At 42.4% G+C, this 25947-nt stretch overlaps 1 protein-coding gene across 2 annotated transcripts in view; it reads left to right on the top strand.

Annotated features, from left to right (window-relative positions):
* Nucleotides 1–25947, top strand: part of TMTC1 (transmembrane O-mannosyltransferase targeting cadherins 1) — a 230195-nt gene that overhangs the window by 142757 nt on the left and 61491 nt on the right. For both annotated transcript variants that reach the window (XM_074325861.2, XM_074325860.2), the window contains exons 9-10: nucleotides 2036–2157; nucleotides 18379–18546. In XM_074325861.2, coding sequence (XP_074181962.2) covers nucleotides 2036–2157; nucleotides 18379–18546 — 290 coding nt within the window. The remainder of the gene's footprint in view (nucleotides 1–2035; nucleotides 2158–18378; nucleotides 18547–25947) is intronic.

Raw genomic sequence — 25947 nt, 5'->3', positions numbered from 1 at the left:
ATTTTCTATCTCTCTTGACTGAATGGGGAGGAGGGAAGACAAAGGATGTGATCAACTTAATCTGAGAATAAGTAACTTTTTCATGAATACTGTCTTTCTCAAAATAAAATAACAAAACTTCCTTGACTTTGGGCGCAGTGCCACTGCCTTCAATTGAACATTTTGAAAACAAAGAAAAACACACCAAGACCAGCCCCTCTGGGAGCAGTAAGGAGTGATGGCCTCTAAGCCCACAACTACAACAATGGGACTTCCATTGATCACAAAATCTTTGATGATCCAGCCTCACTGAGCCCCAAGTCTCACTTGTCTCACTTTGTAGCTAAGGCATGGAAAGGCTGATTATGTGTCCACTCAAGGTGACTAATGATGTGTTGGTGGCAGGGCCACAACTTGAATCTAGACATTAACTCTTGGATGCTAACTTGCTTTTCTTTCTTCTATATGTGTGGGGCCCTTTAGTAGCTCCCTGTTGCCTCTAGGTGAAGGTCAACTCCACACAGAGTATGTAAGACCTTCATGATTTGTTACCCACCAACATGTATAGTTTTATTCCCTGCTTTGTACATTCCGGAATTTGCCTCGCTGTGACCACCTCCCCCCACAATCACCGCCAAATTTGCCCTGTAAGCATTCGCTCATTTTTCAAACCCAGATTGTCACCTCTACCAGAAAGCTTTCTCTACCCTGTTCCCTTTCTCACACCATTTTTTTTCTCTTGCCTGGTATAGTTATTCATTTATTGATTTATTCATAGAAAATGTAACATTATTGCATTCATTGCAGTTGAAGCTTGTTATGAAAACTTTTCTTTCATCTTTTATTCTAAAGTATATGGTTCCTTTACATAAAAAAATGAAATCATTACTTACAGACCTGTAACTATTTAAGGGAAATTGTCCAAATCACATTTGTTCATATCGACTTGCTCTCAGAAATTTTATTGCTATATATGTTGTCGTCAAAAAACACACACAAATATTTTATTAAAATCCAAGTGACAGGTATCTCAAGATGTTTACTTTGTATACTTAAAGTATTAGTAGTTTGTATAAGGAGTCTTATTTATATTTTTGAAATTGTTTTATTTAGTCTTTTACAATTAAAAGTAGTAGACTTTAAAATGTTCATAAGAAACATTTAAAAGTGTAATATGGAAAGTTCTACTTTGTTTTCTTAAACTTTTTGAAAAGGAAAAAAAAATACCCTCCAGTACATTAGGGTTTGTTTTAAATATGCCTCTCTTCAAGTTTGTTCATATTATGTACACTCATGGAAAGATGAACTACTTTTTACAGTGTCCATTACAACATATTAGTAGTGGTAAACAGATTTTTTTTCTGTGAACTCTAAATGACAGAAATATCTTTACAAATTAATATGTACAATATTACAGAAAGGTGCTTTGTTAATTTAATGAGTTATTATTGTAATTAATTTTGATCCCCCAAAATTTCACGGAGTAAATACTTGCTTACTGGCTAAATTTGAAAGGTGCTAAAAACTCCTCAGCTCAAATGATTTCCCTTATTGATGCCCTAAATTTTACCATTTGCATTTCATTTCCTTATGCGAAGATCTGCTACTCCTGCTGATGGTGGTGGTAGTGGTGTGTGTATGTGTTTACGCATTCCATTTCTGAGAGGACAGTGATTCTCCATGATGCCTTAGTGAGCCTGAGTCTGTCAGTTGCTTTGCTCCCTGAAAATGGGTCACCTGGGGTGACAGGGATGCTGAAAGGGGCCAGACCAGGAAGCCAGGTTGCTGTAGGGCTAGCCCAGAACAAAGAGTCATGGTCACTGATCCATGCAAATATCAGATGTTTCTGGGTGGCAAATGTGTGAATATTTTGACATGCCAGAGGTTTTAGCCTGAAGGCTTTCTCTGATGAATTCAGCACCCTGATCAAAAGGTTTTCATTGGTCTAATTTATTCATTCCTTCAGTGAGAACTTGACAAGTAAAGAGATGGTTAAATGCTGACTGAAGTGGAATTAAACCCAAATTAATTTGTCCTTCACTATTGTGTGTTTCAGAGACTGGAGCACAAGGAAGTGTTAGTGGGCTTGTTGTTCCTGATTTTCCCGTTCATCCCAGCCAGCAATCTCTTCTTCAGGGTGGGCTTTGTGGTGGCCGAGAGAGTCCTTTACATGCCGAGGTAATTTCTGCTCATGATTTCCTCTTTATGAGACCTGCCCTCTGTCACCAAACTGACAGTTCCAGAGACGGTCCTTTAGTGTATAACGATTAGATCCTTGTGCAGCTAAGGTGCTTATTACCTCAGCTTTGAAAACAGCCACAGAGAAGGTTGGATGAGCTCACGTTGGCACTCATTCATTCTAGTTTACAGTGGCTTAGCTCCAGTCCAAAGATTGACAGTTCCATGGGAAACACTGACTGGACTATATTCAGGATTTTAGCAGCAATCGTTTGCCACAGCATTCTTTTCCAAATAGCTAAGTTTTATTAAACATAGTTATAGTAATTCTCTAGAAATATTTGTGGATTTGCTTAAATTATCAATTATGTTAAGTAGCATGATTGTAATTAACTTTTATCTTCTTCCTTTCTCTCTTCATCTCTTTCTTAGTTAGGAACAATCTTAAGAAAATTTGCCCTTGAGGAAAAGGAAAATTGGTTTAAAACTATAAAGGACACTCAGATGTGTGTGATTACATAATGGCACCTAATGCTGAAGATTGGAACTGGGCTAAAGCTTGTCTGGTCTCTTATTCAAATATCCTCATTCCAAGACCACATTTCCTTTCAAGTGCCTGCATATGTCCCTGAAATGGTTCTGCCATTTATTCATTGTATGATTTTGAGCAAGACATGAAACATTTTGCACCCATGTTTTCTCATTTTTAATAAGGATTTTAGTAAACTTGCTAAGATTAAGTAATTTTATGAGTGGTATATAAGACTGAACTTTTGTAAAGGCAGCATCATAAACCAAAATATTATAAGGAAATCATTGTTTTTTATTTATGGTGATTGAGTTAAAATTTTAAGTTAATTTTTAATTTAAACATTCATTTAAATATCAATTCATAAAATTTAGTTTTATGAATTGACATTGAGTTAGAACTTTTAAAAATACATATAATTAGAAATGAATTCTTAACCTTTTAATTCCCCCCAAACCAAGTACCTAACAACTTTCTTAAGACAATACAACATCCTGTTTTGACTTAGTTAAGGGAGAGCAGCCCTGAATTTTCTGTATGTGTCTTCACCACAATTTGGGAAGGAGATTATTTCTTGGTAAATACTGTTTGATAAGGACAAAAGTACAACACACATTCTTTGTATTCTGTGTTGCCTTAAGATACCAGGCCTATGAAGCCTTGTCAATAATAAGGAATACGAAGGGCTACAGGGGACATCAAAGTCTGTTCTAGATTTGTTTTTGCTTAAACCAGTTGAAAGTGTCTTCAGTTAGGTTTTCTTTGCAATACTGTTAATTCCAAATTCAGTCTTCATTTCATCAACAGATATTGATAGAGCACCTTTGCAGGCCACCTTTGTGTTGGAATTCTGGCTTAAATATGAGCGTGATGTCCCTAAGCCTCAGTTTCCTCATCTGTATTAAATGAATGTACTAGCACCAAACTCAGTGAGATATTGCGAACATTAAATAAGATGATCATTAATAAAAAAATTAGAAAGTGTTTTGCATTGTACATGCTCAATAAATATCAAGTATTCTTATTATTGATATCAGCTTCCTGAGGTAGCTGATATCATTATCCCTATTTTACAAAAATAAAGCCTGGGCTCTGAGAAGTTGAGTACCCTGTCCCAGTTTACGTCGTTGGTAAGTGGCAGAGATGGAATGCAGATCCCTGTCTACTAACAAATCACTTACCTACTAGAATTGATTGCTTCTCTGATAGTAACATCTTAGTCTTCTTCTCAATTGAAAAAGAAGGCGGAGAAAACGCGAACTTAGTAAAGTACTTTAAGCTCAGTTCCATCCGGTAATCAGGACTTGATACTTCCCAGAGTCCTGCAGTCTAAATCCTCATGAGTCTGGGGTTCTGGGTGACAAAGAATTTCATGTGCAACATGCTTTTCTAATCCAGATACAAGAGAATACTTTGTTTAAACAAGGGGTTAATTTTTTTGTTTTTCTGGGAGAGACCCTTAGGTAAACACAGGAGTCCATAATATTGTCATCAACTGTTTGTGGGGTATCTTAGTAAGGGATTCCTCTCATCCAGGGAGTCGTGTCCTCCAAACACCCACACAATCATGCCAGCTCTGGCTCTTCCCATGCCGCTATACCTTTAATAGATCTTTTTCTGACTTCATTTTCTCTAAAATAGACAATGCTTTGTTCCTGCCCTTGTTTTCTTGGGATAAGCTGCTTGGGATTAAAGTAAAAGATCTGAATATGAAGAAAACATCAATATTACCAAGAGCAATTGGCTGCCTCTCAGAAGCAATTTGAATTTTGCTGCATTTGACATACTTGGTGCAGAGTCATCCAAAATCAATTTCAGTAAGCTGGTCTTCATCAAAGATGACTGTCCTTTTCCCTTCAAGTCCCTGCATCTATGCATTGCGGCGTTGGTGCTGTCATCCTTTTCCAAGGATTTCTCTTTCGTGCCAGCCTCTCCTGGATTAATATATCAATATCATCCCTGTGCCCAACCAGGCCACTTCCCCCTCCAGAGTTGTAGTCTCTGCAGATGCCAAAGCCGTGTGAAGGGAGGTGGAGGTGCTCTCCTGCCCCTTAGAGATGATCCTGAGGGCTGATGAAGAGGTCAGATCGCCAGAGCAGTTGCACAACTCTGAGCACAAACCTGAGAATTAACACAGAGTTTGGTAGGCTGGGGTTGGAAGACACCTAGGAATTTCTGAGTGAGACATTGTACCTCTAGTGAATCCTAATATTTCTTGACAGTCATTATAACTAACTTCATAGGGGAGCTGTTTTACTTACTGCACTAGATTCCATTGTTATCTAAAATTGCAACTGAGGTGGCCCAGGGTGAGTCAGAAATTCAAACCAATGTGGGGAAACTTCTATGCTGTAGATGTAGGGAGTTTCTAATGACTTCACCAGACACAGTTCATAAATATTGAGAGTTTTCTATGAAAATGGGGACATTTTCCAGAAACGATTTTACCCAGCAGTGACCAGCCACCCATCTCAGTGGAGAGTGGTAGACAGGCAAAGAGCTGCCGAAATCTTCCTGAGGGCTACAGAGAATTTTGCAGATGTTGTAGGTTTCCCTTGGAAGGTGTCAGAGCACTGGATTATGCCTTGCATTGAATAAACCTACACACTGGCTTTGATGACCGTGAAGAACCTGTCCCAGCCTTTTATATACATAAGAACCTTCTCTGCATGACTCACTGTCCATTATTGACCTTGACAAGAAACAGCCGTTTTCTACAGCATCAGTACCTAGTGCTTTGAGGAAAACATGCATACAGTGTACTCAACGGCATTCCTGGAAATGCAGGTTATGATCTTTATGCAGAAGTTCCGTGTTGTCTCACAAACTTGAGCAAACAATGGGGAAGTGTAAGAGTTTTATATGTAATACCCCTAAGGAAGGCTACCTTCCTACTCATCCAATGTTTCAAGTTATTATGGAGCCAACTTCTGGCTGTAGAATCTCATTCATGAACACCACAGAGGTCATGGCACGCTCACTGCAGCCGGGGTGAACCCCGTCAGTCCCAGGGGGCTGATTTGGCCATTTTATAAGAGAAGTGCAGAGCGAGTCAGACCAACAGTGCTCTTTCATCCTGCACCTTTATGCCTAATGAAGACTGAAAATATCACCCTCCTCTCACTTGTGCTTTGAAATCTGTGGATAAAAGGAACAGAACGAGGCTTCTATTTAGCACTGCATGGCTGTAGGGTCAGAGTTTTACCACCAATTTACAAAGAAATTGTAATAGTCATTTTTTCTGGTGATAAATGCCGATTTTGTCGATGTCCTTTTTGAACAGGCAGGAGAGTTTGGGGCTTAAATCATTCTTTCACAGAAATTTTGATCTCTTATTCTTATTTTAAGAGAAGCATATAATTTTATGGCTACCTTTTTTGTATTTTATAAAAAACACACGACAATGTTTCAAAGAACTAAAATTTCTTAAGAATCAATGAAGCAGAAATAGTTGTTGAGACCGCTCAAATAAATTCACAGAATGTGTTTAGATATTCATTCACATGCCAGATTAAGGGTGATATATTTAGTTAAGTGCCAAAGAACAAATTCCTAGGCTACTTTAAGAAAGCATGAATGAATGGAGAGGAGAAAAGAATAGGCAGAGACAATATTTCGGCTAGAACTGATCCAGAATAATTGGGACCACAGAGGGAGAAGTTAGATAACATGTATTTGAGGGATGAAAGAAAAATAAAAAGTTGCCCTACCCTTAGAAAGAAATGCCATTTGAATTGCATAGTCCCTAATCCTATGAACAGGTCAGACATGGAAAACTGGGGAAAAGATGCCTCTTATTCATTTTTAATTTTGAGAAATATCTTTAAATCATACCTATCAATTTGAAATGAAATTTTTAATCTTACACAGGTTGCTACTGAACCAATGCGGCAGTATTCTCAGGATGCAAAATGAGAAATATTACCTCGGAAGTAACACTACCTCTGTTTTCTGATATTGGGGATACCTTCCTATTAACCATCTGTGCATATGCTTCTTCAGAGTTGCTAGAGGAGAGTGACGATTATTTAAGATTGAATCAAAAGTTTTACCAAATATTAAAATCAGAGAATTTTTTTTTATATATCAACAATAATTTTCTTTAGCAAATCCAGTAAGAAAAAGACTGAACCCGGAACAGCATAGCCCAATCTGTCCCCCACTGGCTGGCAGTCTTGGGGAAATCATTTCCTGTCTGTAAAACCAGAGGGTTGACTTTGCTCGATAGTTCCCTGAACTATCGGGACACACAACCCTCTGTCAGTTTCTCTCCCCCCCCCAACTGTCCTTTTTTGGAAATTTTACTGCTTTGGGAAATCTAAAACTCCAGTACACACTGCTACATAATTTCTAAGGTCCCTTTCCACTCCCAAGTTCAACTGTTTTGTGATTCAGAATAACCTTGATGAAAGCATGGGTCTTTTCCCCCCTAAGATCTTAAAGATTTTGTCACACATTGGAATGGGACAACCGATGTCTGCTCAGTGTCTGCAGGATGGGCTCAGTGGGGAAAGGCAGACAGTTCCCTGGGGAAAGGCAGGGAAGGAAGGACTACTGCCACGAGGACAGGCTCCCTGAAGGGCCTGAAAGTGGACGAGAGGCATTGATGTGGGATCTGTACTGTGACATAATACCTAGGGTGTCCGCAGGAGCAGCAGGCACAAGTGAGGCTTAGAAATTCATGGGGGCCAGCATCAACAAGGGATGTGTGTCAGCAGGAGGTGGGGCCCCGGCCACTGAGGTGGGGTGACAAGAGGAAAGCCAGGTCTCCCTCTTTCAGGGCGTGATAGTACAGGCAGCTGATTAAGAGAGGCTGCAGTCCAGGAGAACAGGTCAGAAGTTTGTCCACACCAAAGGACAAACCTCCATGGGGAGATACTCAGGAACTGAACTGAAGCCTAATATCTAAAGAGCGGCTCAAAGCATGGGTAAGGACGCCCACAAGGCAGACTGGTACTGAGTTCAGCATTTAGTCTCTCTAAGGCCATGGCTAATAGGACTGCGGCAAGGGAGCCCCTAGGAGGACACAAGTGGTTTTGAGTGCGCCAAGTCACAGAAATAATAGAAAGCCCAGGAACCAGGCAGAGCCAGCTACTCAGTTTGTTTGCTTCTTAGTTTGATCCTTTGTTTGAAATTCCCATTAGAGGGAGGGGAAAAGCAACTGGGGCTTGTCACAGAGCCACTCAACTAAAAAGCTAGGAGATAGATTAATTGGCAGTTTTCATGGTTACGAGGTCAAGTGCACCAGCGCTCTGAGAATGTGTGTGAATGTGTGTACATGTGTGTGTGTGAGAGAGAGAGAGAGAGAGAGAGAAAGAGAGAGAGAGAGAAAGAGAGAGAGAGAAAGAGAGAGAGAGAGAGTCAGTCAAATTACCTAAGTACACATAATTATTATTTACTTTTAGCTCTGAATTCATTTATATGCATTTCTATTGTGGTCATCTTAAAAGAACACAATGTTCTTTTGTCATAATGACAATGACAAAAGGAAAGGAGAAATGCTGTGCATTGTTACACTAGGGGACAATAAAGTGAGGTCACATGATCAGAAGAAAAAGAGGGAAGTAAAGATCCATGATGCTGTTGGAGAGGAATGCAAAATTTGGGTAAGAAGAAAAGTAAAGTTTTTTTACCTTAGAGAAAGGGATGATTTGAAAATATTTCTCAAAATTAAAGTTTTTTTTACCTTAGAGAAGTATTCCAATGTTTTTAAATATGGTGTCTTCTATGTCGCAGATTCTGTTTTAAAAGAAAACTGAGTCTGTCAAGCTTTCCCACCCTTCCCCATGTCTCCACTTGTCGGAAGGACAGACCTCCAGTGTTAGAGTCAGAGGCTTTCTTCTGGTGAATCACCTACATTGGGCTTTCAAAAGTAGATTCAAGTTATTTTTCAGAATACCGTAGAGTAAGGATGGGAATATTGGGCTTCAGTGTGTTTACCTCTTTGCTCTTGCTGTGGGAGCGTGGACTGTTGCATCCAGCCCTTCAAGACCTGGACTCAGGTGGAGGTGTGTGATCTGGGAGCTCGACCTCATCCAGTGAGGGGTCCTCTCCGGGGCAGTGCCCAGGCAGCGATGGTCCTGGGGCTGCACCCGACTGGGGGTCGGTCACCAAGACATAATGGGGTGAGTGCCGTGTGAAGGTCATGAGCAGGAATGAAAGCAGGAGGACTTTGCTGTGGGACTCAACGGAATGTGTTATAAAACTAGAGATTATCAATCACAGACAAAGAAAACACACAACAGAGCAGTGGTGAGAATGAAGTGAGAGGAAAGGAGGTTGAGGTGCTCGTGGGCTGAAGACCAGTTGGCCAATCTGATGTGCTCAGTAAGTACCGCTGGGCCCAGGGTGTGAGGTGAGGATAAGTTTGAGCCGTCATTTACTGGACTGCAGTCATGGCTTGTGGCCCTGTTAGAAAGGACGAGTGTGTATGTCTGTGAAGTCCTAAGTGGTGAACAACAAAGGTCTTAGAAACCAGGGTTTGAAAGTAAAATTTGGAGAGCATAATTTGGATTCAGATGAGACTAAATGGAATAATACTTGTGAAACATATCGTAAGCTGTGCTAGGTCCTTGCCAGTCATTATTTCAATCTGCCCTGTGCAAATGAGGAGATCGGGTCATTTGAAGTCAAAGGAAAAGAAAGCAAAAGAACTGTGGTCTTCTCCTTCTTCCCCAGCCTCTTTCTTCCTCCTTCTTTGGTTCTACAAAGCTCTTCATTTATTTTCTATCCTCAGGTGCGCAAAAGAGAACAAGCCTAGCTTAGCAGGTTAGCGTTCTAAAACACAGTACTGAAGGAGGCTATGAAATACGCCTCTGTGCGTGGAGGAGACAGACTGAAGTGGAGACACCACACACCCAGAGTCCTGCCGTTGGCTGTGGCTTTGCCTGGACGGTGTAGGTGGATTGAAGTGTTGTCATTTCAGCCTCCCACCCCTCAAGACCCCTTGCTGTTATTAGTGAATATATTTCTTTTTCTGTTGTATTCTGCACAGGGAACTCTCTCTCAAACCTGTAACTTATACAAATTTTAGTCACCTGAAAATATCCTGTATACTCTTTTAGAACCCTGGATTGTCTTGCTCTAGTATCCGTTGGGACCACCGTTTTGTATGTCTGTTTTCTCATAGTACCTGACACAATAGATGCTCCATAAAAGAGGATTGTCGAGAATTAAAGAACACTGGACACAGATAACACAGCATGGGCCTGTGTGCTCAGGTCTGTGTTAATACAGGGACTGGACGAGGGGATGGCAACAACTAATGGATTGTCCATTAGGCATTTGCTTCAGAAGTGAAGAAGCGGCCTCTAGAATGCGGTGCTTTATGGAAGGAGAAATGACAGAATTCAGGCCTAGAGATGAATATTCTATAGGTGGGTAGAGAAAGTAGTCTTTCTGCCTTTTTAGAAGGAGCTTTCGAGTTCGTGAGAGGTGTTTGCCTTTGGCCAAAAGGCCTTTTAGGCCCAGATGGAAAATGTGGCTGTGACTCCTTGCACCAGGTAGCGAGGGAAGGAAGCCAGGCCTGGGGTGAAGGACTCCAAGGGGGCACCTCCCTGCCCTGAGAATGGACAGTTCTCTGGGTGATAAGGAATTGTGGGTCTTAGGATCTTCAGGCCCAACTTGGATTGATTCATTTTTTAAGTTCACTTTATTTCAATGTGAGCTTCTGATACCTTCAACTGCAGTGTTCACCCCCACCTCGGAGGCAGCCCCTGTCCTATGCTAGGTGCTCAGGGTGCAAAAATGAATCCACCAACCGGCCTGAACTTCAAACAGTTAATGCTTTATCTCTTATCAAAGTCGGATACAAAAGCTTCCTTGTGCATTATGTCACTTAAAAGATTACACTTTACATTTTCTTCCCTTTCACAAAGATGGTGAAAAATTTGAAATGGGGATAAAGGAAGATTTACTTAGTGCTTTTTGTGTTCGAGGTCTGTGAATTCACACTAACATAAATGCATGGCTACGTATATTTCACATCCTACAAATGTATCTTACTTCCTGCCATATTTAGTTCTGTAAAACTGATGTGTAAATCAAACCTTTCTGAAGCAAACAATATTATACAAGGAAGTTTGCAGTTTGAAGGACGTTTTTGGTGAATACTCTCAAAAGATTTATAATTGCCTTATAAATTGGATAGTTTGGGTCAGTCTGGACTTTGATAAAGCAGATTTTAGATTTTTGAGGTGTATTTACAGACCTAATCACATTTTATTGATGTTTACAGTGCTTTTTATTGAAGTATTAGAGACTAGCATACTAAATATACGTATGAACACACAAACACTGCCCATGAAAGCACTGATACCTTGTAATCAGTTCACAGAACACATCCACATACGTTATTTCACTTATTCCAAACAACAATCATTTAAGGGCGCTGTATTTTAAGTTGCCTTTAAGGCAGGCAATGTTAAGCCTTGGTAATATAAACAAATAAGGCTTCCCGAGGCTGAGAAAATCTTCTGTGGCCATGGAACTAGTGAGTGGCATAGAAGATCCAGTTCCAGATTCTTTCTTCCCCAATGAATTCCTTTCCCTCACTGTGACCCCCAAACTTAAAGTCTGTACTAGGACACTTTTGTTTCACTGCAGCTAAGTGTGTCCTAGGCACCTTAGGAGTTAGTACACTTACAAGATGCTGGTATCGACATCTCTTTCTACTTGGAAAACACACTTTACACATTTCCTTCTTCATACTCTAGTTAGCAGCCAATAATTCCCTAAAAATAATAGTATGGCATAATCATATAATATCATTTTTATTTAATGTGTATCAGATATTGTGCACAGTGTAAAATTATTGCTTCCTTTTGCAAGATAAGAACATGAAGAAGTAGAGAACTTGAATAATTTGTCCAAGATCAAGCAATAGTATCAGAACTGAGATGCAAACGGGTATTTTCCTGAGTCCAGAGCCCTGCATTCTGTACCAGTCGCGGTCTCATCCATTTTCAAGCTGGTAGGTGAACTGGGAAGTTGAGGAAGCATCTCCTCTTCAAAGAGGGAAAAGAGAATTAGGTAGATCTCAGAAGGTGAAAGCAATGGCATTGTTCTCCCAGTAGTTCCTTAGATATGCTGAGAAAAGAACAGAAGAAATCGATTTCATGGAGAAGTAAATGTAAAGAAACTTTCCTACCGACCGTACACCCTTAGGATGGGGTGCTAGGAAAATGCACAAGAGATGCCTTGGGGGTCACTTTCTTGGACTATGAATACACTCTCACATCCAAATACATTCAGTCTTCTGAGAAATTTTCCCACACTTCGGATATTTGAGATAAAACAAGAACAAGGCAGGAATGGGGACCCTAATGAGTCTTAGTTTCCAGAAGCTGGCAACTGGCAGGTTAAATCTGATCTGAGAAGTCCCTGAGCATGTCCTGGTGCTTCAATCTCCAGCACCAAACACCTGTCCTGGGCTCAGTGACAGGGTTTTGCTGTTTCATCATTTTGGGTCAACATCCATAAGACTGGAGTAAGATCTTACTATCAGATAATTTGCCACGTGGGGATTCAGCTGATCAGAATGAAGTTAACTAGGGATATGGTTCTTTTAAACAATCTAAAATCAGGAATTCTTTAAAGTCATAAAATGGGAAGGTTGTGTCTATCTTATATCATTAATGTTATAGATAAACTCTCAAATCAGTTGTTAGAGCTTAAGTTAAAAGGTAGAATTTCAGTTCCACTTAATAGCAAAAGGATTCCCTTTGCTGAATACAATGAAACAAAAAGGGAAGCCTTAGCAATCACCATACAATGTTGGGCCCAGAAGAAGGAAACGGTCATCTTTTCAGGTTGATGGCAATGGGAATGGGAAGTGTTGTTCTGTTAATCCCTTAAGAGCTTCTGGACGAGAAAGTACTTGTATACTATTTACGCAATGATTAACTGCTCACAAAGTTCTCAAACAGCAGGTTGCAGATATTTTTTATTCTAATGTGAAAGGACAAACATTGTTTATTTGCATTTCCTGTTCATTTCCCTTTGGACGTGCATCATAAAAGTAGAGGGGAGACATGCAAGTGTCTTTAGTTATTGTCTGCACTGCAGCTTGTCAAATCATGTTCAAATTTGGAGATGGCATCTGCTTGTGAATGAGAGAGCATCTCTGTGCATCAGTGATTGACTTCGTTCTCTGAGACAGCAGTGGTGCTTCTCAGTTTTGCTTTGAAAATGTGTCTCGGTATTGAGCTGAACCAGCCAGGAGCCAGAGTTTGGCTCCTAGCTTGCAAGGTTATGATTTTGCCAACTGTCAGTGATTTGCACAGACTCCTTTTTGCTCTGTGTGGAAGTGTCTTGTCAAAGCCCAGATTTTCCTTAACTAGATAAACCAGAGCTAAATGTAGTCTGGTTTCATCTCCCTGGAGGCCAGAAAAGCATGTAGTTTCTCATTTGCTTGATTTTCCACTTTCAAAATGAGGACTTACCCTGTCCTTAGCAATGGAGAGAGAACGATTCTCGCTCCTGTTGCTGAGATATTTACAGATGAAATGCCATAATAGAGAAGAATCTTAGCCTCTGTGGTATTGTGTTCAAGTTTTTAAGAATGTGATCCTCTCTAAGAAATTTGCAAACCTAAGTGGAGATTATTTTTTATAGTTTAACATTTCTTTAAACCATATGTTGATACAAGGACTTTTGCGAAAAATTATCATGTTACTTATAGTGATACTTGTACTGAGTGGCAATGAATAGTATTCCCCTTCATTTTGGTTATAGCTGTGGCCCATGAGTGGAATCTGGCCCACCACCTGTTTTTATAAACATTTTATTGGAATACAGCCATGCCCTTCTTTTACGCAGTATTGATGGCTGTTTTCCTGCTACAAAATTAGAATTGAATAGGAGGCCTTACGGCCCGAAAAACCTGATGTGTGTATTCCCTGGCCCCTTGTAGAACAAGTATGCCAACTCTGATGATAGCAGTGTGAGGCCCTGGGTCTTCTGATCTGACTCTATTACTGGCAAGTTATTTAAATCCTACAAGCTTTAGTTTCCTTATCTATGAATGGAACATACTGAGGATTGTTTTCAAATTAGATAATATATTTCATGCCAGGACTGCCTTTGTCCCAGGCCCTACAAATATTGTGCACAGTCCCATCTAAAGCACTTAGCACAGTGCCTGGCACATAGGAAACAGTCAGCATATCACATAGCTTTTTTGTTCCTTATCGTCTTCTGCCACTTTGCAGCCATTGCTGAGGAGCTTGTGGGATCTTAGTGTTTTCCTTCCCCACTGCTGTGCCAGATGGCAGCTCTGTTTCCTACAAGGAGGCAGAAAACAAAACTGAGATTTCATGAATGGCGTGGTTGGGAAGGAAGTAGGTGACGCTGTGTGATAAGGTGTGAAGAACACAGGAATGAGCCAGTCAAGTCAAAACCCCAACAACAGGATAGCATATGGAGCCTGGGCTCTGGAATCTGAGATTCCTGGCTTTACATTTTTGCTCTGTTGTATACAAGCTTAATGACCTAATTCAGCAACTCAGTTCACCTTTCTCTTCTTTAGTGTCTTCACAGGTTAAACACTAACAACAGTGACCCACAGGGATATAAGGGTGAACTGAGCTCATATAAAACGTGCTTGGCTCATAAGATGTGCTCAGTAGACTTTAGCAATCCGTGGTGCTGCTTTATGAAGGCAGGGGTGAAAAGACATCTGCCACTGGAGATGTGGGGGGTCTGCCTGGTGCACCCCCACCCGTGCATTTCAGAGCTTTGTTCATACGTCACCTTTTCAGTGAGGCTTTCTCTGACCACCCATATTAAACCTCAACTTCCTCCCCACCCTGGACTTCCTCTTTTGCTTCCCTGCTTGATTTTTTTTCACGGACTTGAGTCGCCATGGTGGCCAGTAATGCCATCAGCATGGTCGATTGTGCAATATGGGAGATTTTTAGAAAATCTTGATGCTTTTAAGGCCAAACATAGGGAGCTGTAGAAGTAGAGAAAGGTCTTTTTGTTTCGTTTTGTTTTGTTTTGTTTTCACTAGTGACTCTCTCTTCTGGCAGGTGCAAGGCTTTGCAAGGTGCTTGTGGCAACCAAATTCAGTGATGGAATTGGGGCCAAGCCCTCCTTGACTCAAACCACCATTCCTCAGTGATGAGTAGGGTGGGGCTTCCCTTTGGCCAAACAGGAAGCCCTAAAACTTTGAGAGTTTTAAGACCAACCAACTCATGGAACTTGAAGTAGGCAGTTAGAACTTTAACTTGATTCTCAGGGTCTCCAAGTCAGAAACCTCAAATGTTTCTCTCTCGTTTTTCTACCCTTGATACCAAAGCACAGACATTTAGAAATGAGAACAGAAGGAACGTGTAGAGATGTTTCTTTTAAAGGAGGAATGTTTAGACATGAGAATACTCAGGTGTTTCTTTTGTAAAATCAACCTGCTTCACTAGACTGGAGTTCTTTGAAGGATGGCTTCTGTTTTATTCATTATTCTATTTTTAGTACCTGGCATATTGCCAGTACATAATAGCGAGAGAATGAATAAATAATTGAATAAGTAAGTGGGCTATATTAATTGGGGGCTTCTTATAGCAATATTGACTAATACAGGATTTCTTTACACAAGCTTGCTTTAGTCTTAAAATATTCTGGAATAATTTGTAGCTGTCATCTTTGGAATGAAGCAGGTTGTCGTGCAGGGAGACCTGCGAGGTCTCTGCTCCCGCTCCCCATACAAGAACGCAGGATATGGTGAGCCCAAAAAGGAACACCCACGGAGCCATAGGTAGGGGAGTCATACCACTGTATTCTCTCTGGCGGCACTATACTCTCACTGGAGGCTGGATCCACACTGTCCGCAAACCGCCATCCACGCTTGCCAGCCCAGCCGCCATCTTCTTGCTAGCCCCCATTCTTCCTCTCTCCTCTCTCTCTGCTAGCACAGCCACAGCAGTTATATTAGTGGCCAATGGCTCACTGGTTACAGCTGACGGCCAACTAGCCACAGCTGATGGCCATGCAATCACAGTTGGCCATTTACTACCTGAGCCAACACCTTTCTATGTGAGGCCGAGAGCCTGGAAACTGCTTTTTGGGGCTCTGCCCCCACACTCCACCCCTACAGGCTCTCGCCTCACAATCTACATGACAAGCGTCTTCCGCGAGGGGACCTGTGCAAGGAGCCTGGGGGTGAATGCAATATCCTGGACACAACTAGGCTCTCTGGGCACAGCCAGGGTTTCTCAGGGCACCACCAGTGCTTCTGGGCACGGCCAGACTTCCTGGACTTCTTAGGGTACCACCTGTCTTCCCGGACACAGCCAGGGTTTCTCAGGGCACCACTAGTACTCCTGGGCACTGCCAGACTTCCTGGACTTCTTAGGGTACCACCTGTCTTCCCGGACACAGCCAGGGTTTCTCAGGGCACCACCAGTACTCCTGGGCACTGCCAGACTTCCTGGACTTCTTAGGGTACCACCTGTCTTCCCGGACACAGCCAGGGTTTCTCAGGGCACCACCAGTACTCCTGGGCACAGCCAGACTTCCTGGACTTCTTAGGGTACCACTAGTTTCCCCGGGCACAGCTAGGATTTCTCAGGGCACTGCCACTCTCTGTGGGCACAGCCACACTTCCTGGACACAGCCAGGGCTTTCAGGGCACTGCCACTCTCTGTGGGCACAGCCAGACTTCCTGGACACAGCCAGGGCTCTCAGGGCACTGCCACTCTCTCTGGGAACAGCCCGACTTCCTGGGCACAGCCAGGGTATCTTCAGGGCTCAGCCAGACTTCCTGGACTCAGCCAGGGCTCTCAGGGCACTGCCACTCTCTCTGTGCCTCTCAGGGTACCCTGCTGGAACAACAGCGACTCACAATCAAGGTGCTTACATATTCTCAATGGTGGCCAGTCAAGAGACAAAAGCAAATATCCCCCAGTTCCACTAACAACAGTTCCCAAACAAACAGTCAAGCGGTCCATTAAATTAGGGATGGAAGGCAATTCCCCATAGTCCATAGTCATTCCTCCAGGGCTGTCCTGGGGTGAAGGACGACCTTGACCTCACCCTTATCTCCCACGGAGGACTCAGCAAGCGTTACCTCCTGGGACTATAAGTCCTGCATCCGGGCTGCCTGAGCAGGAACTTCCCCGGCCCACAGGGCTGCGACGTCCTTTGCTTTCTCTGGCCTGCACTGGTTGGGGAACCGTCCACATCTTTCCACCTCTCCACGGGGCTCCATCTCTGCAGCAGCTGCATAGCTTTTCCTGTGCTGGTGGGAGAACCGTCCACGTCCTCCCACCCCTCCACGGGGGTCCAGCTCTCCGGCAGCTGCTCCCCCTGGTCTTCCTCAGACTGGGTGTTCACACGCACAAACTGCTCCACCGTCCTTTGGAGAGCTTTGGCTGGCACCATACCCTGCTCGCTGCGCCATTTGTCGTGCGGGAGACCGTGCTCGCTGCGCCATTTGTCGTGCAGGGAGACCTGCGAGGTCTCTGCTCCCGCTCCCCATACAAGAACGCAGGATATGGTGAGCCCAAAAAGGAACACCCACGGAGCCATAGGTAGGGGAGTCATACCACTATATTCTCTCTGGCGGCACTATACTCTCACTGGAGGCTGGATCCACACTGTCCGCAAACCGCCATCCACGCTTGCCAGCCCAGCCGCCATCTTCTTGCTAGCCCCCATTCTTCCTCTCTCCTCTCTCTCTGCTAGCACAGCCACAGCAGTTATATTAGTGGCCAATGGCTCACTGGTTACAGCTGACGGCCAACTAGCCACAGCTGATGGCCATGCAATCACAGTTGGCCATTTACTACCTGAGCCAACACCTTTCTATGTGAGGCCGAGAGCCTGGAAACTGCTTTTTGGGGCTCTGCCCCCACACAGGTCTTGACTAAAATGCTCACTACAGTAATAGGTACAACTAAATGTTTGTGTTTTTCTGAGGCCAGTTGGCAGACAAGAAGCACCCCCATGGGTGTGCAGATAAAGTGAAGGACCGCATTCCGTCCACCAAGCCAAAGGCTTTTAGAGACATGATATCAATGTGCCAAGGTTGCAATCTGATTACATGAGGGTTTTTTTTGGTGTCTGTTTGGGAAGCCAAGCCAGCGTCAGCAAGAGAATTGTGTCAATACAGCTTGTCTGTGATAAACTCCAAGCTGCATGGCCCAGGAGTTGGCCTGGGGGTAGATTTTCGTTCAGGTTAAGGACTTTGACTAGCCAGCACAGGGACATATGAGATGGCACATCCCTAGGGACAGAGACCAATGGCCCTTAGTGACCAGTATCCTTCCCAGGACCCAATAAGGAGCTTCCCACAAAGCTGTGATGGGACCTGCTGTAGCACAGAGTCCAAATTTGGACGTAGGGTGCCAGTAGTGTGATACAGTGCCAGTAATGATGAAGCAAGCGTCAGAGGGCCCATTCAGGACCCAAGAGTGTCCGTGAGGGACTTCTCACAGTGCCTGGGCCGCTGAAATCCAGGGCAGTTTGAGCCTATAGGATGAGCCTGTTACTCTCCACATGGACACCAAAGGACCAGCCAGTGCGCTGGTGTAGCTGCTAAAGAACTAACATGTGGATGTTGTATAAGATAGTGAGTTTGTATTTGTTGCTCTGTCAGGGGCAAGCGTTATTCGAAAATGAGTTCCATGGGGCAGAACGCTCAGGGGGTCTCCATAGCACCCTCACAGTAATCCTGCTTCTCCCACCCTGTTTTCCAGCATGGGCTACTGCATCCTGTTTGTGCACGGACTGAGCAAGCTCTGCGCTTGTCTGCATCGATGTGGGGCCACCACCCTGACCGTGTCCACTGTGCTGCTGCTATTGCTTTTCTCGTGGAAAACCGTAAAACAGAATGAAATTTGGCTGTCGAGAGAGTCCCTGTTCAGGTATGACGAGACGCATGAAAGGGAATCTCTTGCCATTTGTTTTTTTGACTTGCATATTGGTTTCCAAACACATGAGGTAACGTGGGTCGGGCACTATTTATTAATCCAGAAAAAAAAAAAAAGTGAAATTTTAAATGGAAGATGTAATTTTATTTTCAGTTTTAACTTTGATTTTTAAAATGGTATTATATAAAGTCTTACGGGAGCTCGTGCTCAATGAATTTATGAAAATAAGGCTCGTGGGAAGGTTTTGGGGTCTGAATTGAGATGGAAAATGATGAGCTGAGCTGTCAAGTCAGCTATAAACGTAAGGTCGCCTAATTTCATTGTTCAGACAAGTGAATGGTAAAGAGGAGCACACAGCAAGAAGGAAGAGAAACGCGATACATTTTCTTTGGAATATTTCAGGACAGGAAGTTGTGATCTGTGCTCTCGTAGCTTTATTTTACACATTAATTGTGAATGAGGCAGTGGAAGACTTTTTCACATCCTGGTTGGTTTTCCTGTGGGCTAGAAGCTGTTTCTGAATATAACAATGTCAACCTAGAGACCTGAACTTGTCATAAAGTATAAACATTCTTTGGGACTGCCGCTCAGCGTACTGTGTTTCTGGGGCTTAGTCTGTGTCACTAATGCCACAGCCCTGGCGACCTTCACCTGGGCTCCCCTGGCAGTACCGCACCTGGCATTCTGTAGTGTTTTCCCATTCTCCAGTCCCTGCCCCCTTTCAGCTTTTGTTCTCACTTAGGATGCAATTGCCCGATTCAATCAACACTGCTTTTACTTGGTTCCCTGCTCAGCGGGTACCCAACATTTATTCTTCGGAGGCGAACAACTAAACAGAATTAGGATCCCTTGGGGAAAAAAAAGGGAAACTATTGTAAGAATATAAGAAAGTGCACAGAATTGAAGGACAGGTGGAGAACCTGGCACGCAGCGGACAGGAAGCAGGAATCTGGATAGTCTGTCTTGAGCTCTTGCTTGAGCACTCTCACAGGAACAAATGGATAAACTTACACTATTTGTGGTTTGTTTGTTTTTTTCCTTCTATTTTTACATCAAAGTCCTGGGAAATAAAGTCCTCTGGTTGAGCTTGAACTTAGGTCAAGTGCCTGCCCCTGGTCCCCACCGGGACACTGAGATGACTGATCTGGTCGAAGAAGCTCCTCTGACTTCCATGGTCAAGTTAGGGCAGGTTCCACTGAGACGTCACACAGGGAGGCAAGAGGGCATTCCCCGCAGGCAATCCAAGTATTGTAAGAGGGGCAGAGACTCTGGGCTGCCACAAATGAGTGAATGAATCAATAAACAAGTGAACAAACGCACAAATAAAGCAAATGTTCACTGCATTTTTCTGCTATTTTCAAATAATGTATTTGATTCTGTGACTTGGCCATTTACCTTTTTTTAATAGGAAAAAAATATTCTGGCATGCATGTCTCATTAGTTGATTTATTATTACTATGTCATCGTCATCATTATCATTGTCATCATCATTATTTCAATAGGTACTCTAGGGACCCGCTGCTACGTAAGGTTTTCTGTGTGGATGTTTTTATGAATTTTTCTGTTTTCAATTTTTGGCTTCAGATTCTTTGCCATCTCTGTCACATCCCTCCACCTTCAGTGCAGTTCTCACACAGCACCACGGACTCATTCCCTCCTACTCCCCAGGACTGAGGTCATTCTACAAATACAGAGCATTGAAGTTCAGTAATATAACTTCTAGACTCTGTTGTTGTTTGTTTTATTTTTTTTATTTTTTTATTTTTTGCTTTTGCTTCCAATAGTCAATGCTTGAATGAGAAACTTTAAAATGGTTCTGCCCTGTGTTAAACCCTTTCCTTGAATAAAGGTACTAGCAGTGGTTGTATCATCTAATGATTTTTACTGCTTCATCAGAGCAACTTGGGGAATGGATTTTGGCAGGCAGCAGTTTATTTCAAGGATAACAAGTTAGTGTTCAAACCCTCCACAACGGACGCCAGCCATTTAAGAAAAGAAAAACAAAAAGCTCATTGACCTTACATCCAGAAGCTTCTGTTCTTTTAGATGGAAGTATGTAGTAAGTCAACAGTTTATTACAAAAACACTGCCATTCCACATGTGTGTTTAAAGAGACATTGTGCCTTGAGAGGCCTTTGGTGATCAAGTAGAATTTTGTAGAATGTGCCAATCAAAGCTATTGATAGTTTTTCTAGAAAACTTTGCCAATTTTAATTTATCTGTTTCCTGAGGAAACTTTTAAGAATCTGACACTTTAAGAATATTCTTTTACCTTCAAGACTGGATGTTTATAGGTATTCATCTGTGCTGAGTAACGTTCAAATCAGTGGAGTAAAGATTTACCAAGAATGTATGAGGCAAGATGGGGTTAGTGATTGAGTGTGGGGTCTGGGGTTAGACTTCTCGGCTGTACACCGAGTTCCCCCACGTCATAGCTGTGTGGTCTTGGACGAGCTACTTAACCAGCCCATGCCTGAGTTTCTTCATTTACAAATTTGGAATAATACTAGTCTTTAGCTCCTGGATGTAGTATAAAAAGAGAAGACTACGTGAAAGATGCGTAGGACGGTGTCTGGCATATGGTGAACACGATAAGGTTTTCAAATTACTGCTATGCACTGTGTTCTAGGATATGAAGGAGGGAGGATAAGAGGGAAGGAGGGGACAAGATAGAGACACTGATTGTCTTTGGAGGAGCTGGGAGTCTGCATGGCAGTCAGACACATGAACACATTTTAATATAATGTAGCAAGTGGTAAACTGGCGTAGATGCAGGACACGGTATAAATGCAGGCAGGTGACTAAGGCCAACCCAGACCATCAGGGCTGTTCTCTTGTAGGCCAGAGCTGAAGATGGAATGAGGAGGAAACCTAAATTAGCTTTGATGGCCCAAACCAAGAGTTGGCCAAATTGAGTCAGGAAAAGGTGCAAGTTCTACATACTCATAAGCTGAAGTCCTTGGCAGAGGCCCTGTTTCGGTTCTCCCCTCTGTTCCAAACAATAATCCCCTTGGTTATCCCCAGCACATGTGGTCTCTCTGAGGCCTTTCTAGTTATGTGGGCTGGTTTTGCTTGTCAATACCATGAACAGTCTTACAGAAGATCTTAACATAGACCTTTGTGTTAGAGAAAATCCAAATGTTAGTCAAGTTCCATCCTTCCCAACTAAGCTGAGGACTTAACACAAAAGATTCCACTGTGTGATGTAGTTTTAGGAGATACAGATGGAGGGTACCCTCACAGCTTTACGCTTCTATTGGCAAAAATCTTACACGCCAAAGCACAAGAACCCAGAACTTATGTCTCATCAGAGCATTTGTCCAAGCTGAAATACCTGTTAAGAGGAGGAATCAGGATTTGAACCCAAATCTGGTGTAAAAGCCAAAGGATACATAAACTTTGTTGTACTTATTTTTTACTTTACATTTTCTAACTTAAGCTAAGCCCATGAAGGGGGGGGGGGGGAGGAAGAGGGAGAGGGAGAGGGAGAGGGAGAGGGAGAAAGAGATATTTTCATAATCATAGCTGCATGGTGTGTTTTCTTTAATTCTTAAATAAAGAAACTACACTGATATCCTAACCTGAGAAGAGGCCAAATGCATAGCTCCAGATAGGCCTAGTAACAAATAATACTGTATCACCAAAATCTGATAAAGTCACCACACTCCATACCCCCAAACTTTCAAATACCTGGAAACAAAGAGACAGCATATTTTCTTTTGCATTCAGTTAAGGGTCTCTGTGAACCCCATCCATGAATTGTTTAAGTGATCCATGGACCATGGATTAAAAATTTATAGCCTACATCATCTTTCCCCTCTGTAGAAAACACATTTCTCTTTCCTCCTCTCTGAATTGCTGAGCCAGAGATATCAGCAGACCTTCCAGGGGAGAGAATATAAACCAGGGAGAAAATATAAACCAGGGAGTGGCAAATTCTTTTGTAAAGGGCCAGATAGTAGACATTTTAGGCTTTGTGGGCCATTCAATCTCTTTCGCAACTACTACGTACCTTCTACTGTTGTCTTGGGAAGGAGGCCAGAAACAATTGGTAAACACATTGGTGCATCTGTGGCCCACAGGGCTGGAATCTGCTTCCAATGATATAAACGTCGTGGAAGTAAAATTCTAATGTTCCTTGTGTCCTGTGGTACCGTTGTGGTTTAGCATCAGTTCTCAGTCAACGTTAGCAATGATTCTGACCATGTACTAGCCTTGGTTGCAATCTCTGCTCAACTACTTACTAGATCTGTAACCTTAGAGAGAGGTCTTCATCTCTGTAAGCTTCAATATTCTTATCTATAATATGGGAGGTACATTAAGATTACCCCTCTGATAGATTGTTGAAGGGATGAAATGAAATACTCCATGGAAATGGGCGCTTAGCCCAGTGCTTGATTCAGAATGAGCAAATTCTAAGTGTGGCATTGTGGAACCTCGGGTTAAAGCCGGTCAAAACAGAACCACACGTTCTTCTTACTTTTCTTTTCCTGTTAACCTCTGGCTGAACACTGCACTTTTTTTTTTTTTTTTAATGTTTGTTTTCTAATCAGGAATTTGGGGGTGGTGCTCCTGACCTGTTGTCCACTAATGCCAACAAAACAAATTGATGTTCTACAAACTTGGAGATATACCCTACAGAAGTGGCTTTTTTGTGTGACTTCTGTTACTTTTCAGTCTCCTGCAAATGCAGGGTGTGAAGGAAAAATACAAAGTGCATGAATTAACTTCATCTTGAGTTGAAAGGGAGCTTTTTTTCATAATCATTGTAATTATTAATAGGGTTTGGGATCCAGCCATATAATTTATGACTACTACATTTCCTTGTGGAGTAAATATGTGTAGGGCTGCATGTTTCCATTAAAACAGTTGGGAGTACTAAATCATAGCACCAAGAGAGCAAACTAAGGAGAATGGCCTGGCCCTAGGGGAAGAGCAACCTGGCCAGTTGCAGCTACATGGAAACTTTTGCCTTTGGCCGGCTGTTTCTTTGCCTTTTTTTTTTTTTTTTTTTTTTTTAAACAAACTGTTCATTGTAAAATGGGAGCCTGGAAAAACACAGCAGAAAAAAACCAGAGAGAACATAAACAACAATGGGAGAAGCAGTGTGTTCTTAGGACTTAGGTTACTCCACCCACTTCTGCTTGCCTATTATGAATATCATTACTTCCTCTTGCCATCACAGGACAATGCCCTGATCTCAGCAAGGCCGTGTTTCCACAGGCCTAATTGTCTTTTCCTCAGTGAAATATAACTTAGAGCAGCTATGCTACTGTATTTCCCCGAAAATAAGACCTAGCCGGACAATCAGCTCAAATGCGTCTTTTGGAGCAAAAATTAATATAAAACCTGGTATTATATTATATTATATTATATTATATTATATTATATTATATTATATTATATTATATTAAAGACCCAGTCTTATATTATAGTAAAATTAGACTGGGTCTTATATTAATTTTTGCTCCAAAAGACACATTAGATTTGATTGGCTGGCTATGTCTTATTTTCGGGGAAACACGGTAATAGAGAGGGAAGGACCAAGTCCAATAAATATGCCAGTTATATCCATGCTGAAATCAAAGTTGTCTTTAAAAACCTACCTGTTATCATTCACTATTTATTTCTAGATAGAAAAAAATCAGAAATTTCCCTGGATAGAAGTTAGATTGTTTTAAAGTCATTATTATCCCATTGACCCAGATACTGCCCCTGTGACTAAATTCACTTTGGGCAATGGCCATTTTAAATATTACATCAAAATCCTAGCTCTGTGTGTCAGCCGGTGGGTCTCATCACAGCGTGACTGAAGGAAACTGATGATTTCACTGAGCACCCAAATGTCAGCATTCATAACTCTTTGTCTTGGGTCAGTTTCCACTGAGAGGAGAGGATTCTTCCAGTCTCCTCCCTGGGGGAGTCTAATCCTGGCTCCCATTATTCAGAGAGCTTTACACAGGCAAAAAACTGGGGGGCTCCCCATGTTTAGAATACACGATTTTCACTTAATCTATCTTTGAGGTAACAGTTCTTCCCCCTGACTTCAACTGTATTTGTTCCTGAGAGCAGGATCTGTCTCATTCGGCTTTTCTAGAAAGCAAACCCCCTGCCGTCTGCTGGGATAGGGAACAATGAATAGTTGAAAAAGTCACCTGGCTGTGCAGGGGAGGGAAGAAGGTCAGGCAGGGCTCTAACTGCTCCTGCTAGAAATTTATGGTCAATCTGTTTTCAGCCACACCCTATGAGAGAGAGAGATGGAGAGAGAGAAAGGGAGGGAGGGAGGGAGGGAGGGAGGGAGGGAGGAAGGAAGGAAGGAAGGAAGGAAGGAAGGAAGGAAGGAAGGAAGGAAGGAAGGAAGGAAGGAAGGATCCTAGCTACCTGCCGTACCTTGGAAATCACCCAAGCAGCTGTACGTAAGTTTGGAATCTGCTGCTTCTGGATGATCTGTTGTCCTTGGGTTGGTCTCTAGCTTCCTGCACTCCCTGTAAATTCTCTCCTCTGGAGAGTTCCTCAAGTGTCCAGCCAGTGGACTTTAAGTGGGGCAATATTTGCTGGTCCTAGAGGCTATTATTTCAATAAAAGTTCCTCAAAAGTTACAATGCCCTAACGAATTCCCCCAACAGGTTTTAACACTTTGTATGAAGTTCCCCTATTAATCTTACCTTTCAATTAAAAAATAAACAAAAACATGTTAGATGGAAGACATGGTGCATTGAAGTGTAATTGTCCAGAATTATCATTCTTTCTCTTTCCTCTCTGTTATCAGCTGCCCTCCTGCATTCAATCCGTATAAGTTCCAGGAATTTTCTTTCTAAGTAACCCTTAAACCCATCTACTTTCATCATTCCCCCTGCCATTACATCTTGGCAGGTGAGCGAACAGGAACTCTAGAGCCAAACTCCTTGGTTCGGAAGCCCAAATGTGCCACTTCTCAGCTGTATTATATTGAGCAGGTTAAGCTTGTGAGGCAGATACAAATGACAAACTGATGCCCTCCTGTCCCGACTCACTCTTTGTATCATCTTCTGAGCTTTGGTGTTACCCTGTAGGGGTTCCCCAGGTATTTTGTTATAGCACCCGAAGCAGGATAAAAGTGACCATATTAGCAAGGTTTTTAACCTTTCTGAGCAAAACCTCATGTCCTATCTGCAACCCATAGAATAATTATACCCACATATATTTTTTAAAAACAATTAGCCCAGACTTAATCCATGGAAAATGTTAATTTCTAATAAAACATAGTAGGGAAACCAGTCTACAATCATCCCTCCAGTAATGCTTAATTTTTGTAGACTATTTCATTTTTTTTTTTTTTTAAGGCAGGCTGTAAGGGAATGAAGGAAAAATTGAATTAACCTGAGCATGCAGGGTTGTCCTCCAAAGAATCATCTA

The sequence above is a fragment of the Rhinolophus sinicus genome, chromosome 1 (genome assembly GCF_057876585.1).
Source record: "Rhinolophus sinicus isolate RSI-liver-muscle chromosome 1, RSI-T2T, whole genome shotgun sequence".
NCBI lineage: Eukaryota > Metazoa > Chordata > Mammalia > Chiroptera > Rhinolophidae > Rhinolophus > Rhinolophus sinicus.
Note: the sequence above shows the minus strand (reverse complement) of the source record. Positions and strands in the feature narration are given on the sequence as shown.